Here is a 17,736-nt window from a genome sequence, read left to right on the forward strand (position 1 = left end):
TTCTGCTCCAGCATGACAATGTCCCTGTGCATAGACAAATGTTCTACTGACCCTGGTGTGATTATGTAAACCTGAACAAAGTCTAGACCTGAACCCCATTTGAACACCTATTGGATGAATTGGATTGCTGACTGTGAGACTCCGTCAGTGCCTGAACAAACTGGTGATCTTATTTCTGAATGGGACCAAATCCCTACTGCCATGTTCCAACATAATAAAAGCTTTTGAAGAGAGAGAATAGAGAAAGCGTTTAGAGAGAACCAGCTCCCTATAACATCAATGTTTTTTGTTTATTTTTAAATAAATGCTCAACAAAGACATATTGTTTGAGTGTCCGAATACTTTTGTTTTGTCCATACTTTGTAATTTCGTACAGTCTATGATTCAACCTCAGGGAAAAAAAGGAGCTTACACTAGTTTATATTTAATTCAACATATCCTCCATGGCGCTAGATGGCGCACAATACCTGGTGGGGAGAAGAGAAGAAGAGAATCCGATTTCCTGTGAGTGGCGGAAGTTTTCAATCGAGGAATATAATCCTAATATTCATGTGCTCATTTCTGTTCAGCAACTGAATTATCTTCATTAAACATGTTCTACAGCTTAAACTGACTCCTGGACTTAAAAAGTAGGTGCAATATATAAACTTGAAACCAGATGAAGATATAATAGGACATTGTATTTAGCTACAGGCCAGTTAAGATCACTTTTAATTTGCATCAGTGTAAGTTAAATTGCTGACTGTTTTACTGCACTGACAGAAGTGAATAGTTACAATGTGCAGATTTTTGACTCGGTATATTAGTTAAAGTCATCTAATGATAAAATAATCTTGATTTAGCTCTTCTAGGACTGGTTGCAGCGGTACATTTAAATGCATTCATTTAGCAGACGCTTTTATCTAACGTTAGAGCGACTTACAATTGAGGAAAACAATCTACAAAGTAACTTAGTATATTAAGGTTCTTACCCTTTCCTGATTGTTGTTCTTCTCACTGCTTTATCTGTGATCTCAAAGAGGCCTTGAAACATCTGTTTGCAGAATGCCAAATGAAAAAACCCGCAACAGCCCTCTTTCTGATTCGTGTAAATTTACTTTGGACCGGAGGAGAGTTCTGACTCTCTCACCTGGGCTCAAACGTGGCAACTGTCAGGTATGTCCATGACTTAAACAAAATTGAGGAAGGTTTGAGGTGTTTCCAGTGTTTCAGTGCTTTCACCTAAATCATTCGGTAACACGTTATTTTACAGTGTCCTAGTTACATAAGTTACATGTACTTATTGTAGTAATAACAGTAAATTATGTGTAATTACATGCAGCTAACCCTACCTTTATAGTAAGTACATGCTGTTAATTAACATTACTCATTACTAAATGTATTATTACACTGTAACAAGGACACCTTAAAACAAAGTTAGTGTATGCAAAACTATTCATATTCAAATTTATTCTTTTGATTAATATATTTTATTAATCATTCCTTTTTATGAATCGTATTAATCTCTTGTCACTGATAGCTATGCATTAATTTAATTATCATTGTTATATTCCTTGTTGCATTATTATTCTTTTACATGTTATTGATTTCTTTAACAATTTATAGGCTATATTTTCTACTATATGCGCTGATATGTTTGATTATTTACATATGGTGTCTCTTTTCTTTTACATCTCCTTTCATTGTGCAAATGTCTTACTACTTTTGGGTCTTTTCTTTATACTCAGATCTTCAAAATCTTCATCTGTTAGATACAGTACTTTGGATTTCATTATAAACTAGGCCTATTTAATAAGAGAAACCTTATTTTTGTTTAAACCTATTTGTTATTATAATTTTCATATTTACTTAATTTGTTGTCTTTATCATTGTACATGTTTACTTAATAAATTGGTTAGTCCTTATTCAAATTTGATCTCTGAGTCTGACATAATTATTGCTTTGTATGCCTGGATCTCTCTGCATCAAAAGGTAAACTCATCTCTTCATGTGTCTCAGACTGAAAGTCCCCTTAAGATCCCCAGGAGAGTTTCCGCAGCTGAGGATGAGTGTGCAGATACGGAGATGTTTAAAGATCTGACAAAGAGCCACTCCAAGGTGAATGAGATTGGACAGGAAGTGATGCATTACATGTGTTTGTGTATTTGTTGACTTTTTTTATTTTTTTTAGAACTACATTTGAACTAAGACATTATGGACATTTGTGGTGGAAATTCACCAATAAAATTAAAGTCAGGCAACTCAATGGTAAAAATGAAATGAAATGTATTTATGTGAAATCGCGATTCAGATATGTTTCTCTTACTACCAAAACATATCTGACATATATTCTTGACATCCCATAATATTCATCGACATCCCATAATATGCATGCCCACCTGACGTGCGTAAATATTTTTAATTGGAAACATCTTATCTGACTTCCTAAACTCTCCTCGGCCTAACTTACCTTGACTGCAGAAAGAAATAATTATACCCAAGTTGCTTCTCACAGCATTTGTTTATTAGCTTTGAAACATCAGAGAGAGAGAGAAAAACACAAAAGACAATATATCTGAGTTTTTCACCAGGTGTATGACAGATGACACACAGTTGACACTCTTTTTAAACCATTACTTTTGTCCTCCTCCACTACTCCCTCTGTCAGAAACAACATACAACATATCTTTATATATATATATATATATATATATATAATTGTGTAAGAAAATCTATGTAACTCATGTAAGGTTAACAAAATTGATGTATAAGCAGCAGCATTGACGGAATACATAGAAGCAAATCATATTTATCTTGCACATTTAGTCAAATAATTATAGTTCTTTTGGGTGTTATTGCTTTTATAAATCAGAAACTACAGCACTATGATAAAACACACAAGTGTTCAATAAATGATGCTATATAGTTAAGTTAGATAGTTTATAAGCATACCTATATGGTTGCCAAGCACATCATTATTTTGGCAAATTAATATAGAATGTGTTTATCTGTTTTTAGATGTTTTCCTGATCCAGTAAACTACCTCTGTCAACAATTCAACCTGATATGTCCTAATGTTTGGCAGTTTCTGATTGGCTTTGTTTTTTTACTGTTAGATCCACTGGACAGAGCTGGCCTCAAATGGTACATCCTCCCAGTCAGATCCCAAATCACTAAAAAACAGCATTAAAGAATATACAGTATGGCAGGAAATCCAAAGGTAACGTGCTTTTCCCATTAACCTTCAGATCCCGAAGGCGAAGCCCGTTCTTCGTCACTCACTGTAAAAGTTTAGTTATGTTGTGTGTATTTTTTACATTGCATTATCTGAATTATGTCGTTTTGAACCACACAAATGACAAAAGAATGACTTGCTGTCAATTGCATGTGTGATATTATATGTGATGGACTCAATATTGCATGTATTTTGACAAGAATTCAAATTTCAGAGGTTTTAAACTGAATTTGTAACATTCTTGATTACCCAACACCTGTTTCCTGGCAGAGGAAGTGATGCATTGAGTGCATTTTGCATTGTGTCTCTTATCTGGCATTAACAAATTCCTATGAAAACTGGCTCCTTGGCCAGGTTTTGTATTATTTTCCCTGATGTCCACTTATAATTTTAATCAAGTCATTTTTAGTAATTTTCCACCCTCTTTCTGATCCTTGAAATAGGCTTGCTGGATAAAGTTTTAAAAAATACTAAATCGCTGTTTTTTTGTGTTGTGTAACACATAATTTTTTTAATGCTTACTTTCATTAAACCATCTGGGGAGGGAGAATTTATATAGAATATAGTATATCAGACTCTTGTTTCAAATGAGCAGAGGGAAATCCTGTTTTGCATGATATGGTGCGCATCTACACTCTCCTACTGACGTTTTTTTTCTTATCATTTGTGCACCATCTGTGCATGTTGACCCGTTTCATTCCATGTGCACACTGCTAATACGTTAAAATGGCTAATGTACCATTAGTTAAAAAGTCAATAAACAGCTGTGCAGCATGTACCAAATGTTTAAACTGTCTGTCTTGTAGTTAAGGAACTACAGTGTTTTTATGCACATACAATTTATGATTTATAATTTTAAAATATTTTGTGATCTTTATTTGGCAGTCATTTGTTTTATTATATTTGTCTTATATATATATATGTGTGTATGTATGTGTGTGTGTGTGTATATTTGAGCAATATCAATTTGATTGTTGGTTGTTTAATATTTATTATTCTTTTCCCACAGGCGTCAGGTTAAAGTTGTCTTAGAAGATGTTCTTCAGACAGAGATCGGACAGAATCTAAAATGTAGTGGGCAGACTTTCAAAAAGAGAGACCAATCAGAGAGCAAAAGACGGAGTGATCACACCTCAACAGCCACGCTTAAAGAAAAGAGGAGATCCAGCTTAACAAAAAGAGGAGGAACAGACACTACCGAACCAAATGCCACTTCACCATCCCATAATCCGACTGAGTCATCTACTGAAAATGAATCGTGTCTACACAAGGGAATCAAAAATCTGCAATCCAAACAACTGAACTCATCACTGAATCTCCCGGATTCATCTGAAGTATCAAGTATCTCTTGTTCACCCAGAGAAAGCGACTCGCCACAGGCTGTTCAGATTAGTGAACAGTTTGCTAAACAGACCAAACCATTTACTTTTAAAGTGAATGACGCATCACTTCTTGAAGGATCTCCACAGCATGAGGAAGCGCTTTCCTCTGGATTTGAAATTGTATGCAGTCCCTCGTCACCATTAGAAATGCAGGGTAGCCTGAGAGAAGAAATAGCAGATAGTGAGGTAAGACCTGTACACCTTGGCAAAAGACGTTGGAACATTTAATGTGCACTGCCATTCAAAAGTTTGGGGTCAGGTGTTTTTTTTGTTTTGTTTTTTTCTTTAAGCAAGGATGCAATAGGCCTAAATTGATGAAAAGTGACAGTAAAGACATTTATAATGTTACAAGAGGTTTCTATTCATCAAAGAATCCTGGAAAAAATGAATTATGGTGGTTTCCATATAAATAACAAATTGTTTAAAAAAATAAATTAATTGCACTATCTTATCTCATAATTAGTAATCATGAGGTTAATCGCAATTATTAGGTTTAGCAAAGAAAAATATAAGAATAATATATTCTTAAGTACATCCGTTTAGGATTCACTTAGAAACGTTACCATTTTATTGTAGATCATCCTTTTTGATTCTGCCTTCGATTTTACAGAATTTTGATCTCCCCAATAAGCAAGAAATGAGAGAAACACAAGAGCCCCCAAAGGATTCTGCAGGAGATGAGGAAAATCACTTGTGCAAGAATGGAGAGGTGGTGCAGGAAGTGGAAGGGATGAGAGGAAGTGTGTTACGCCTCTCGGTCGGGGCTGAGGGCCAAATCCCTGTCAAAAGATGTCGTATGGATAGCTTCTCAGGTGAACAGGGTCCCAACTCATACCCCGCCTCCGGGAGTACAGAGGGACGGAGCTTCATCATAGAATCCTTTAAGCTCGACCCATCTGAACCTAGTAAGTGATTAGTGCCCAATATTCAGCAGTCATTTTCATTAACATGTACCAATTCGAGGTGTAACTATATATCATTATATCTATTTATTGCGATATAAAAATGTGACGTTATAAATCGGTGATCACGATATAGAGTTTTATCCAAGACTCAGCTTACTCTATTTATAAGGTAGGCTATAAGTCGCCTAAAAATGTAAATTCTGTCATCATGTCGTTTCAAACCTATAAGATCTATTTCGTTTATCTTCCAAACACAAATTAAGATATTTAAGAAACCTGAGAGATTCCTGTTCCTTCATTTAAAGTCCATTCCTCTAAAAAAAAAAAAAAAAAAAAAAAGGCATCGTAAAATTAATCAATCGAGCGGTCTAATCCAAATTCATGTCTTATGAAGAGACACGATGGCTTTATATGATAAACAGATTTACAATGCACTTACTGTAGTAAACACGGACGTTCAAATGTGTGACGCTTGCGAACAACATGAGAGTGAGTAAATGGAGACAATTTTGATTAGAACTTTGATTGATTGCTTCGTGCTGGAGCAGCTCCTCAAAGTGAAAGTGCAGACATCATTTTAATCACCGTATCGCATTTAGTTGTAGTAGTGTGATGATTCAAAGTGTTTTAGATGGATTATTCTTACCATGTAAGTGCATTAATAAAGTGAGATACAGGACTTTGCTCCATAAGCACCAGGAGTGCTGTGTTCGATGCCTGCATTGAAAGCATGAGGGTACTGCGAGTGTACTAGTTTTAGTGACAGCACTACATTACATTAAACTACTATAGCCTATATAGCTAATGTTTAATATAATGTATAATAATGCAATGGGGGAATATTTGTGGGTCTTAATAATGCCAAATGTCTGATTTTACCAGTGAAAAAAGGGCCTACATTATATTTATATGTAGTCAGTGACAGTTTCTAACATAATTCTGCATTTTCAGCTTCAGAATCATGAATTTTTTTTTTTTCTGGTGTCACCACTGCCCTGTGTATTGGGACCAGGACCAAGTTCAAGTCTATTCAAGTCCACTACCCCAAGTACATAACAATTTTAGCATTTTAAACAACAGTTGATTTTTTTTTTTTTTACTTTTTACCAGTAATAATAATTAAAAAAAATTTCTTTTGGCTTAAAATATTGTTCAGTATCGTGATTTGTATTGAATCGTGACATAAGTGTATTGTCTCTCACACCCCTAATAACAGTACATAGTAATAAACGTTTAAAAAAAATTTGCTACATATGTTGTAATAAAATATTTTAAAGCAAATAACTTGCCATGCAAATGTCTCTGCCATTCAAAAGTTTATGTCAGTATGATTTTATTTCTTTGAAAGAAATTAGTTCATATATCCAGTGAGGATTAAATAGATCAAAAGTGGCAGTAAAAAACTTTCATTAAACTTCCTTTTGAATTTTCTATTCATCATCAAGAATCCTGGAAAAAAAAAATCTATCACAGTTCCCGCAAAAGTATTAAGCAGCACAACTGTTTCCAACATTTGGTGTTTCTTGAGCACCAAATAAGCATATTAGAATGATTTCTGAAGGATCATGTGAAACTGAATACTGGCTTAATGGCTGCCAAAAATTCAGTTTACCTTTACAGAAAATGTTTATTTTAAATTGTAATGATATTTCACATTGTTTGATCAAATAAATGCAGCCTTGGTGAGCTTAGAGACTTAAAAAAAAAAAAATTGAAAATCTAATCCACGCCAAACTTTTGAACAGTAGTGTATGTAATTGATAAATTACATTAATTTTCATAAAATATCAAAACATCGTAATTATTACAGATATAACAAATTATTTTTTCTAACAAATAATTTTTTCTAAAGTTGTCCAGCTCATGTTTTACTTCTAAACTTTGTATGTTTATTATTTAAAAACAATTCTATCATTACCTTGCTTAGTTGTTCTCTCCAGTGAAGAGGATGATGAAGAAGAGGAAAGAGAAGAGGAAGCCTCTGCGTTAAACATCCAGCCACCGGAGTGTGCAAAGTTCATGAATAAAGTAGATGAATCAGAAGTTTATGAGCAGAAAAACACACCTGAGTGTAACTTACAAACTACAGAGATGTATGACCAGGTTTGTATGATAATCTAAATACTGGACTAAAATAATATAGTTAGTTTACTAAATATATAGCTCATCTATATATACTATAGTAAACCGTCTAGCTTAACATAAAGGGTGGGTTGCAACTGGTCACTGGTATTGATGTGTGTTTGTATGTTTTCATTGTCAGAATTCTGCTGTGATAGAGCTACTGCTGTCTTCCCTTCACATGGGTGGAGTTAATGTCACATCCAATGAGAGTATGATGGTGAGAACGATATGTTGATGTGATGGGTTGGAGTAAACAAATATGTCTGAATCATTTTAATCAAAGTTGTAAAGATATGTTTTACGTAATATAACAGGAAGTGTATGAGGAAGGTTTCACTGGAAGGAATGAGGGAGTGTCACTGATTTTTAATATACTATTTTTCAGATTACTACAGACAAGATCACCTTTTTGTTGAAAGGTAAACCTGTTTTAAACAAAAATTATTAGAAATAATCTGGTGAAGTGTAAATTACTTATTTTTAAGCATTTACTGTTTTCTTTTGTAGATTTTAGATTTTCATAGTTTTTTATATTATAATATAGATTAGATATAGATCAAGGTAAGATATATGCAAGATATACCTTATGTTTACATTTTTGTAAACATCTGTCTATTTTGTTTTTGTTTACTCAGATTCTTCAGTGAAAATTGATATATCAACTGCTAGTGTGTGCAAATACAGTGTGTGGGAGGGGGCTACATTAAGCGGGTGTGGCCTGGTTAAGGATGATGAGGTCCCGCCCCCTTCTCTGCTCCTCTTTTGGCTGTCTGATGCTGAGGCACACCAACTACACAATGACCTGTCTGTCATCGAGTCAGGCACGCGTCCAGGTGAGATTACTGATTTGTTTATTTTTTTGAAAGTAATGACAGTACTTTCTTTTATACTCTCTCCTTTTACATATGTTTTCCTGTGTGTGTACAGCTGAAGGCAGTACATGTGTGTTGCTGTGTTTGGCTGAACCTGTTACTGGTATAACGGGTGCGCTCTTGGCCTCTTTAATGGACATGGTGGTTTTGAAGCAGAACGGCTCGGGCCTCTCGTCCCCCCTCACACAGCCGGACAGCCTGAAACTGCTGCAGAGCTCCCAGGAATCACACCTGCTCCAGCTGCTGACGCCCAAAATTGATGCACAAACCAGCACTGAACATGCAGCTGTATCTGCTGTGAAGGTTCAGACAAAATATTGTATCTATGATTCTAGGTTGCGTGTTTGCTTTTTTTTTTTATATAGCCATTTCATGGATTGAATGTGTGTCTCCAGGGTCAGGATTCTGATGTTCAGTTGAAGCCAGTCTACACTCTGTGCCATAGAAAAGCTCAGGGTTCATACAGTGTTTCCATGGCACCTACAATTGGGGCAGAATGGACACCATACAGACATTCTGTCCCGGCACGCAGGTGAAAACTTGTGATTTTACCATGTTTAAGGGGGATTTACTATCTCATTCAAAAGTTTGGAGTCTGGAGGCTGCATTTATTTTACCAAAATACAGTTGAAAAAGTAAAATAATGAAATAATACAATTTAAAATAACTGCTTTCTATTTGAATATATTTTAAAATGTAATTTATTCCTGTGCTGACAAAGCTGGATTTTCAGCAGCCTTTACTCCAATCTTCAGTGTCACATGATCCTTCAGAAATCATTCTATTATGCTGATTTAGTGCTCAAAAACTAGCACCTCACTGCAGTACACGAGATCCAGGGGGCGGAGTTGGATCCAGATCTAAGGGGTGGAAATTGGTAGGTTTAGGGGTGGGTTTAGGGATCAGGGGGTGGAGATGGTAGGTTTAGGTATATGTAAGGTGGGAGGAGTTGGATCTGGATCCAACTCCTCCCCCTGGATTTCGTGTTCTGCAGTGAGGACCATCTCAATATTTCTGCGAATACTGAGATACTTTTTTTTTCAAGATTCTTTGAGTAGAAAGTTCAGAAGAACAGCATTTCTTTGAAACATAAAAAAATTATTTGATCCAAAGTGACAGGAATTTAACAAGTATTCATTTCTTTAAAAAAAGACTGACTTTTGAACAGTTGCATATTCAGTCTTGAATAAAATTATAACCCTGTACCTCAGTCCTAATTTACCACTATTCCTCCCTGTTTAGATTGATTCTGTTCCCTCCTCCGCCCTCAAAAGGAGCCCTCACCGTGACGACAGAGGACCTGGAATGTTTAGACAGCGGCGAGTTTCTTAATGATGTCATCATCGACTTCTACCTCAAGTAAGACTAAGACAATATTTCAGTGGGAGGAGTTGAATTAGATCCAATCCTTCACAGTTATTCGGGGATGAAAGGGGTTAAGAACTGGGACTTTTGACTATAAGCATAAAAATTGGTCCAATTGGCATCTGGTTCTGCTCAAAACCTGCACATAGTTGACTGTCTTAATAATGTGGAAACCAACCAACCATTTCCTTTTCCTTTTTTTTGAATATCGGCTACAAACTCGCAAACTGATGTTGTATTTCAGGGATTAAAGTTTAGATTTCTGTCAATTGCAGGTTTCCCGTCTTTCCTTAATGTCTTAAATTCACTTTTCGTTTTAAAAATTTTAAGGCTGTAAATAGGCTTACATTTCTCAAATAGTGTAATAAATGTTTTAATTTTAGTTTGAATAGGTCTTAAATTAAGGAAAGACGAGGTGTGTTCACCCTGCTGAGGGGGATGTGATCAAAGCCTGGAGTGGAGCGAAAGCACGTTCCTCTCTCCACTCGCGGTTCACTCCGGGTTTTCCATTCCCGCTCATGGAAAAACTGCTCCGTGTTCACTCCATTTTAAAAGTTATTCTGATATGTTTATTTTTTTTATATCATGAACGTCTGAACACAACATTTATAATACTATATGTAACGGTTTGGAAAGTATTCTACACATTTAATAAATAGAATTACACAAAAATGTCCAAATGTAGGCTAGTGAACGCGCCTATAGAGAGAAATGCACATTTACGGATTACATAAGAGAGTAGTCGGTTTCTTTTAGTTTGGAATTGTTTTGTTTAAAAGTAGACATTTCAAGCTTTCTTTAGATATATTTCTCATGCCTGTGTACTTAGCCTATACGCTGAGTTTCGGTTAATTTATGAGACGAGCTCCAGTTCACGAGCAATGCAATCGCGCTGGCGCCTCCTGATTATATTGTCAGCTATATTTGCTTCTCATTTATTAAATCTAGGCAATTGGTTGATGAAATGTTAGGGGTTAACAGTTTAGGACCCAAGGACCAGATGTTTGAAAGAAGACCCGGAGTCAGAATTATAAAAAATAGAAGAAAAGTTTTACTGAAGATAGTTTGCAGTTTCATCAGCAGAAGTCAGCTTCAATACTCACACAGGAGTTCGAAGGCTGCACCCCACTTACAGTTACAAAGATCACAGCAGTTATACCATTTCCAAGATCTAAGCTACGTCATTGCTTACAGGCTGAATGATTCTTATTGGCCAAGAAATTGATAAACATAGTAATTTTCCACACATATACAGATAGACAGAAGCATATCTCCATAGATTATGCCGTTGACACTCGGACCCTGAAGTTAGGCACGTCATGACCTTCCAGGTCGCATATTTGGGTTGCTGGGTGCCAGCATGTCTCGAACAACAACTCAGTCAATCTCCAACAATGCCAGTGGTTCCTTAACCTGTAAGCAAGAAGACTAACACACACACCCGGCACACATCTTTTCCAAGGTTGGATTTGGCCAGGCTCTAACTATAAACAGGAGTCTCGTCTCAAAACATCAAGATAACAAGTTCTTTCTCTCAGGATAGGACACTTTATCCTAAATGGAAACTATAGGCTTTAACTGACAAAATGGTACCTTAAACTATAGACTTAAATGACCCCTATGTGTTTTAACATGTTGAAGACCTTTCTCAAACACAAAACCAGTCCCTATTTAATTTCTGGAAGCTGGGATAAATAGGCAAGCAACGTTACTGCATTCAAATATCAAATACTGACATTAATGAATACATGAAAAGAACATTTCAGTAATCACACTGGTAACTTCTATAAAAAAGTAAAATCTTCAGAGAAGTCATTCAACTCATTTGATATAGAAGGAAAAGTATTGATTAATACCTTGATTATAATCACTCATTACATATACATTGAAGCAGCAGTGGATTCCAATCCACTCCCTTCAGAAACATTGATTGAAAATTAAGATACAATTTATTCAAAACAAAATTCACTTTAAGTTTTGTTTTGTAGAAAGCCTTTCTTTAATGAAGTGGTCAAAATCATGTTTGACCCACTCCATGTCTCCCGATATATTGCGCATCTTATCATGCTATCTTACTCATGCTGTTTACTTTTCATATAATCAACATAGGTGAAATTTAAAAATAACATTATATGATTTAAACATGCATATGAAACTAAATGCGTTTTATTTTAATGGCTACAACACGTATAGTAGGCCTACAGTACAGAGAAATGTAATGTCGGTGCGGGATTTGAGCGAACGCCGTTTACGGTGAGCATGTGGGGGTAGGGGTGCGATTTTCAAATAATTATAATAATAGAATAATTCCCAGCGATCATCGAATATTATTTTTGCTTGAAATGCCCATCCCTACCATAAATGCACTTTTTGTTCTGATTCTAGTGCTATTAGTTTCCCTCATCTGTTCAGTGTTAACAGGTTGAGTTAGAACATGCGTTATAATTTCTTATTATAATGCTCTGGTTAAAACTGAATTTAGCCAACTGTTGGCTTTTATAATTTGAGAAATAAAAACTTGTGTTAAAGTTATGGTAATGGTTCATTATTTGTATGACTACATCACACAGAGTCAAGTCTTGTAAAAGCATTAGATTAAAAACATTGAAATTTCATAAAAATATGTAAATAATAGAAACGCAGTTCAAAATGGCCTTTCTTTAAATGCAAATGTTCTTTGAGTATTTCATTTGTCAAGGTAAAGCATGTACTCACTATACCCTTAATTACAAGAAGAAAAAAACTGCTCTTAAACTGTGTGTGTGACAGGCTGTGGAATGGGATTTGGCCGAGGAAAATTGCTTTAACCCCTATATTTTATATGTGTGTGTTTCAGGTATCTTATGGTGCAAAAGGCCCCGCGGGCATCTGTACACAGATCTCATGTTTTCAGCAGTTTTTTCTATAAGCAGCTCACACGCAGAGACAATGCTAATGAGGACAGTACAAGCACACCGTGAGTATTTGTCACACAGCACACACAGAGTTCATATATACAGCTCACTTGCTTATTGTTACAAAAAGTTTTTGTTACACAACAATACATTCATATATTTTTATGATGGATATGTGCCATCAGAGCTCAGGTCAGAAGACATCAGCGTGTGAGGACATGGACCCGTCATGTAGACATCTTTGACAAAGACTTCCTGTTTGTGCCTGTAAATCAAGAGTGAGTATTAGCTATACAAATACATTGTTTTGATACTTAAGCCTTACTTACTTTTATGGGGCAGTGTTTTTATTTATATTTTTGTACTTTAAATCACTAGTTTCTGTTCATTAGTTTGCGTTAATATGGACATATATTATGGACTTTTGTTCACTCACTGGACTTTATGCGTATGATGCAACTTGTGAGATTTAATGTGCCTGCCTTGAATGAACCTGCGTGAATCATATTGTTTTTAAAAGTATTTTATATCAAGTCTGGTGTTTGTTCTAGGGCTCACTGGTACCTCGTGGTGATTTGTTTCCCCGGCTTAGAAGAGCCGCAGTATGTGAAGAGGGACGGAAGTGAAGGTTTGGGTGAGTCTGAGGGTGAGATACATGGAGAGAATAGATCCAACAGTGATGAGGACAATAATACAGGTAAAATTTTGATTTTAATGCTTTACTACTAAGCTACTTATGCTTACTAGTTTAAGAATGATTTCATGATTCTAGACAAACTTTTGTTCTTAATCTAGATGACAGTCATATAAAGTCAAGCACGTCTCATCCTCTCGTAAGTCAAAATAAATGTTGATAACTGTCAGAAATCTGCATTGGATTACATTTGATTTGGTATAATGGAATATGGATAGAGAATGTGCACATGCACAGCAACAGCAGAATCTTGTGCTTCTCTTTCTGTAGAACTGTACGGAAAATACCTGCAAAAGACACACTGTGTGTAAAAGGTATGTGTGTGTTTTTGAATTGCATTTTTTTTTATAATGTTTCCTGAGGTGCACTTATAATGTTAGTATGATTTTTTACATCAAAAATGATCATAATTTAGAAATAAAAGGCCATTTTCAACCCTGATTTTAGCAGACTGTAGACAGCGTCATTTATTATAAAGGGAGTCACTGCACTGAGACATTCACATAATTGAAAATAAATAACCACTTTCCTAGCATAAGGATCCTTTGGAAGGTGATGTCAGTTTAGTCCATTGATCCTGTATCTCTCTTATCCTCATCTCATTATCGTGCCAGTGGGCGGGGCCAAAGACACAATGATGTAGAAGCAGGCATTGATTTGATTCTGCAGAGGCGGTCTTTCGTCGCACTATTATGTCATAATATGACAAAATCCCAAATGAGTTGTTTTCTGAGCTGGGATTCAATAAAAGCTGTTTTTGGATTAACGAGGAAGTTTTGAGTTCTGAAACGCACAGGATGTTTTTACATTTGATATTAGCTGTTATTTTTATTATTATTAGCTGATATTAAGCATACAGTCAACTAATACTCTGAGTGTCAGTTGACATGTAGTTGCAAAGTTACTTAGAGATAACACTTCATTTCCATGGTCCACTTTAAACATTCTACTAACTATCATTTTTATTAGGCAGCCTTTCAGAAAATAAATTTCACTGCTAACGTGTTCAATTTTAAATGAACAAATTAATTGAAATGTTTAATTTAAAGGTATAGCGGAGGATTTTCCTGAATTTTAGAAAAGAACCGCCCTCTCCACTTTTTGAAAAAATGCACATGCGCAACACTCTACCTGCTCCTGAGAGGGAACGCCTATTAAACGTGCGCACGAGAGAGCATGCACGAGCTAATCATAGCTTACATTAACTTTTACTAGCAGTGATTTTAAATGGATTTCTCCAAATAGCATGCCAAACTTTACCTGTCAAGTAGAAACTTCGCGACTGAGGCATCAGTGGGAAGCCCAACCTGTGTTCTGAGCGCACGCCATCGTGTGAATCGTGTGCACGAACACGTACGACGGTCTTACGTAAACATATCACCAGAATGATTGACACTTAGGAGGACCAATAGTCTTGATGATCCACCCGGAAAAAGAAAATCCTCCGCTATACCTTTAAGGGATTTTGCCATTTAATGGGCAGAACAGTGACAGAACATTTTTAATGTTGAGAATTATTAAGAATTATTTTACTCTTTATTTTTTCAGACCATGTATTCTCATAATGGATTCCCTGAAGTTGTCGGTTCATGAACGTATCTTCAAACTCTTGCGCGAGTGAGTGTTTGCTCTCTGACAGCAGTCCAACTATCTCACATTTATGTTGTGGTATTATCATAATTGTTATAAATATATATATTTTATATGAAGTGATTAATTTTGAGTTTTTTTTATTTATTTTTTAGATACCTTCAGGTAGAGTGGGTGGCAAAGAGAGGTGGTCATCGTGACTTTAGTAGTGACCACATGGTAGGTTCCCACTGTAAGGTCCCCCTACAGGACAACAGCAGTGACTGTGGCCTTTACCTGCTACAATATGCTGAAAGCTTTTTACAGGTAGACTTGCACTCGTTCTTTATTCTTTATTTTCAAATACAAAAATGTGTGTAAGAGTCTGTTTTGACCACAAAGGCAACTGCAATGCTGTTTGTGTATCTTTCAGGACCCTGTGTTACACTTTGACTTGCCATTGAGATTGGATCACTGGTTTCCACGGCAACAGGTGCGAGGGAAACGGGAGGAGATTCGAGACCTCATCCTAAACTTGTACAGATTTCAGAAAGGCTCTTTGGGAAATGAAGCTCTAGAAGATACCATAGATTATGGAAATGTCATTCAGTGATGTAAAGCTTTTAGGTCCACGTGATTATTTTATCCTAGATGTATATATATTTTAGCTGATTTTTAAACTTTTGTATTATTTTATGCTTTTGTATACATTGTTGTGAAAACTTTAGAAAGAAATAAATGTTGATGAAATTAAATTAAATAGTTTTGCCTTTTTAATCTCAGATTTTCTGTATAGCCTGTGTCTTTGAGGTAAGTAGCACAAGTAGCACTTTCTTTAAAGGGGTTATACTGCATGAAATCAATATTCCTTGATCTTTTACGCAACAAACAAGAACCTTTTAAACAAGGATGTTTGATTGTGGTCCCTCTTAAAAGTGGCTTTGGTTGTGATGAATGAATGTAGGAGAAGCCAGCCATTAGCACATGATTGGTTGAGCAGTCGGGTGAGGCTTGACTCAGTTTTCTGGCCAACTCATTTAGTTGTGCTTAAGTGGATTGTCAAAAGGGAGTGTGCGTGCAGGGATCTATGGTTGAATGCTAATCAGACAGAGATTAGACCGATTTATAGACCACCCACCACCTTCCAATAATCCCAGTGTTGCAATCTATGTACAATGTTTGTCTTTGTTTACTTAAAAGACAAACAATACAGTATAAAGTCAGTAAACCTAGTGATTTTGAATCTTTCTTTGTGTGTGTACCAAGGAGGTATTTAATACCGTTAGCATTTCCTTACAAACCTTGACCTCTTTAAGTCAGGCCACAAGAAGGCTATTTTTGAAATTGCATGATAGCATACTATTACTGTTTTTGCTATATTTGCTGTAGGCAAAAAAAAAACTAAAAAACTGGCCCTTTTAAGTGTGACACATAATTTGGAATATATCAACAAGAACAATTGTTGTCAACACAATCTGTTTCTTTACTGACTATTTGATCAAACCACCAGAGGGACAAGGTTTTTTTTTTTTTTACCAAAATGGAAAGTGCACAGTATAAATACTATAGAAACAGCAAAGAACTGTATGCTATCTCTGGTGGTTAATTTCTAAGGACACGGACACTAAACCACCTGGACAGTAATTGTATTGTGGGTGATAAATTAGTGTGAGAGCACAGGGGGTTATTAAAACTACAAAATCCTGTCTTGGCCTTAGCCATGCAAGACACGCAAGGCCACATCTCCTCAAAAGACCCACATCTAAAACAATTTAGAATGAAATATTTCTCAAAACATTAGTCTCTATGACAGCCCTGTCAGTCAAATCTTTTGGTGATTGCAGGTCTAATTCCATTCCATTGCTCTCTATGACATGTATCAATATCGTACATACAAATTTGAATACTAGCAAGAGCCTTGAGCTGCTAAACATTGGGACAGATGTTTTATACATCAACATAGTTGTTATACATTCTAGTTATGCTTTTGGTTTTGTCTAGCGAAGGTTTCTGAGAACTGGAAATGGCTGATCCCTGATAAGTGTTGCTAACTCGGGAGCAGCTTGTGAGTCATGTTAGAAACATAGCTAACATGGCTATAGCACTTTTAAAGTAAGCATGAAAATTCACTCTGCACATCTATTTTCTAAATGCATGTTATTAAATGTATGTTTCACTTTCTAAGTTTTTTTTTTTTTGGCCTCAATGTTTAATCAAAATGTCATATCTCAGTCTTCCAGTGAAACAATGAAGACTTCTCTCTGATGATGTATGTCCGACTTCACCAATCATTTAGTCTGCTTAAATGCCACTCCTATCTTACAATCAACTGCAAACACATGCTGCCTCGATCCAATCAACAACCGATGGATATAACTAAGTCCCCACCCTACTTTTTTTTGGCATACGGAATAAAAGATCTGATGCTAATTCCATTACATCACAAATTTAAGTAGTTGGATCAAGCACACAATTTTTACTATTTCAATTTTATAATGGTGCATACGTTTGGTCATGTAGTTTACGTGTTTATTGCCTTGTACTTTATTGCTATATTGCAATACATTTGTTATTTAGACTTTTTCATCACACCAGCTCTGTGTTAACAATGTGACTTAAGCTTCTTGATTGCGGTTAATTTACAGTTGTAGACTTTAAGGGTCATACCATTAATACCTGTCCTCAACCTTACAGGTGGTCAAATGTTCAGCTGAGAA

At 35.7% G+C, this 17,736-nt stretch overlaps 1 protein-coding gene across 4 annotated transcripts; it reads left to right on the top strand.

Annotated features, from left to right (window-relative positions):
• The first annotated feature begins 477 nt into the window (after window positions 1–477).
• Window positions 478–15,779, top strand: LOC311298420 (sentrin-specific protease 7). Of its 4 annotated transcripts, none has more exons than XM_084421315.1 (21): window positions 478–629; window positions 1,044–1,155; window positions 1,999–2,097; window positions 3,096–3,199; window positions 4,224–4,782; window positions 5,207–5,501; window positions 7,429–7,604; window positions 7,765–7,842; window positions 8,011–8,044; window positions 8,261–8,458; window positions 8,553–8,800; window positions 8,893–9,029; window positions 9,740–9,856; window positions 12,699–12,818; window positions 12,942–13,034; window positions 13,308–13,453; window positions 13,552–13,589; window positions 13,721–13,764; window positions 14,999–15,067; window positions 15,196–15,346; window positions 15,453–15,779. In XM_084421315.1, the coding sequence occupies exons 2-21, from the start codon at window positions 1,045–1,047 to the stop codon at window positions 15,630–15,632; spliced, it is 2,997 nt and encodes a 998-aa protein (XP_084277441.1). In that variant the 5' UTR covers window positions 478–629; window position 1,044; the 3' UTR covers window positions 15,633–15,779. The 4 variants fall into 4 exon arrangements, with proteins under 4 accessions (XP_084277441.1, XP_084277439.1, XP_084277440.1 ...); XM_084421313.1 differs by having other exon boundaries at window positions 493–629; window positions 1,972–2,097; XM_084421314.1 differs by having other exon boundaries at window positions 507–629; window positions 1,020–1,155; window positions 1,972–2,097.
• Window positions 15,780–17,736: the final 1,957 nt, after the last annotated feature.

The sequence above is a fragment of the Rutilus rutilus genome (genome assembly GCF_951802725.1).
Source record: "Rutilus rutilus genome assembly, chromosome: 10".
NCBI classification, from domain to species: domain Eukaryota; kingdom Metazoa; phylum Chordata; class Actinopteri; order Cypriniformes; family Leuciscidae; genus Rutilus; species Rutilus rutilus.

Excerpts from the sequence above, each read along its gene's own strand:
- LOC311298420 (XM_084421313.1), top strand. The coding sequence starts at position 1,045 with ATGCCAAATGAAAAAACCCGCAACAGCCCTCTTTCTGATTCGTGTAAA. Across the intron at positions 8,045-8,260 it reads GATCACCTTTTTGTTGAAAG|ATTCTTCAGTGAAAATTGAT; the intron begins GTAAACCTGTTT and ends TTGTTTACTCAG. Across the intron at positions 8,459-8,552 it reads CGAGTCAGGCACGCGTCCAG|CTGAAGGCAGTACATGTGTG; the intron begins GTGAGATTACTG and ends GTGTGTGTACAG.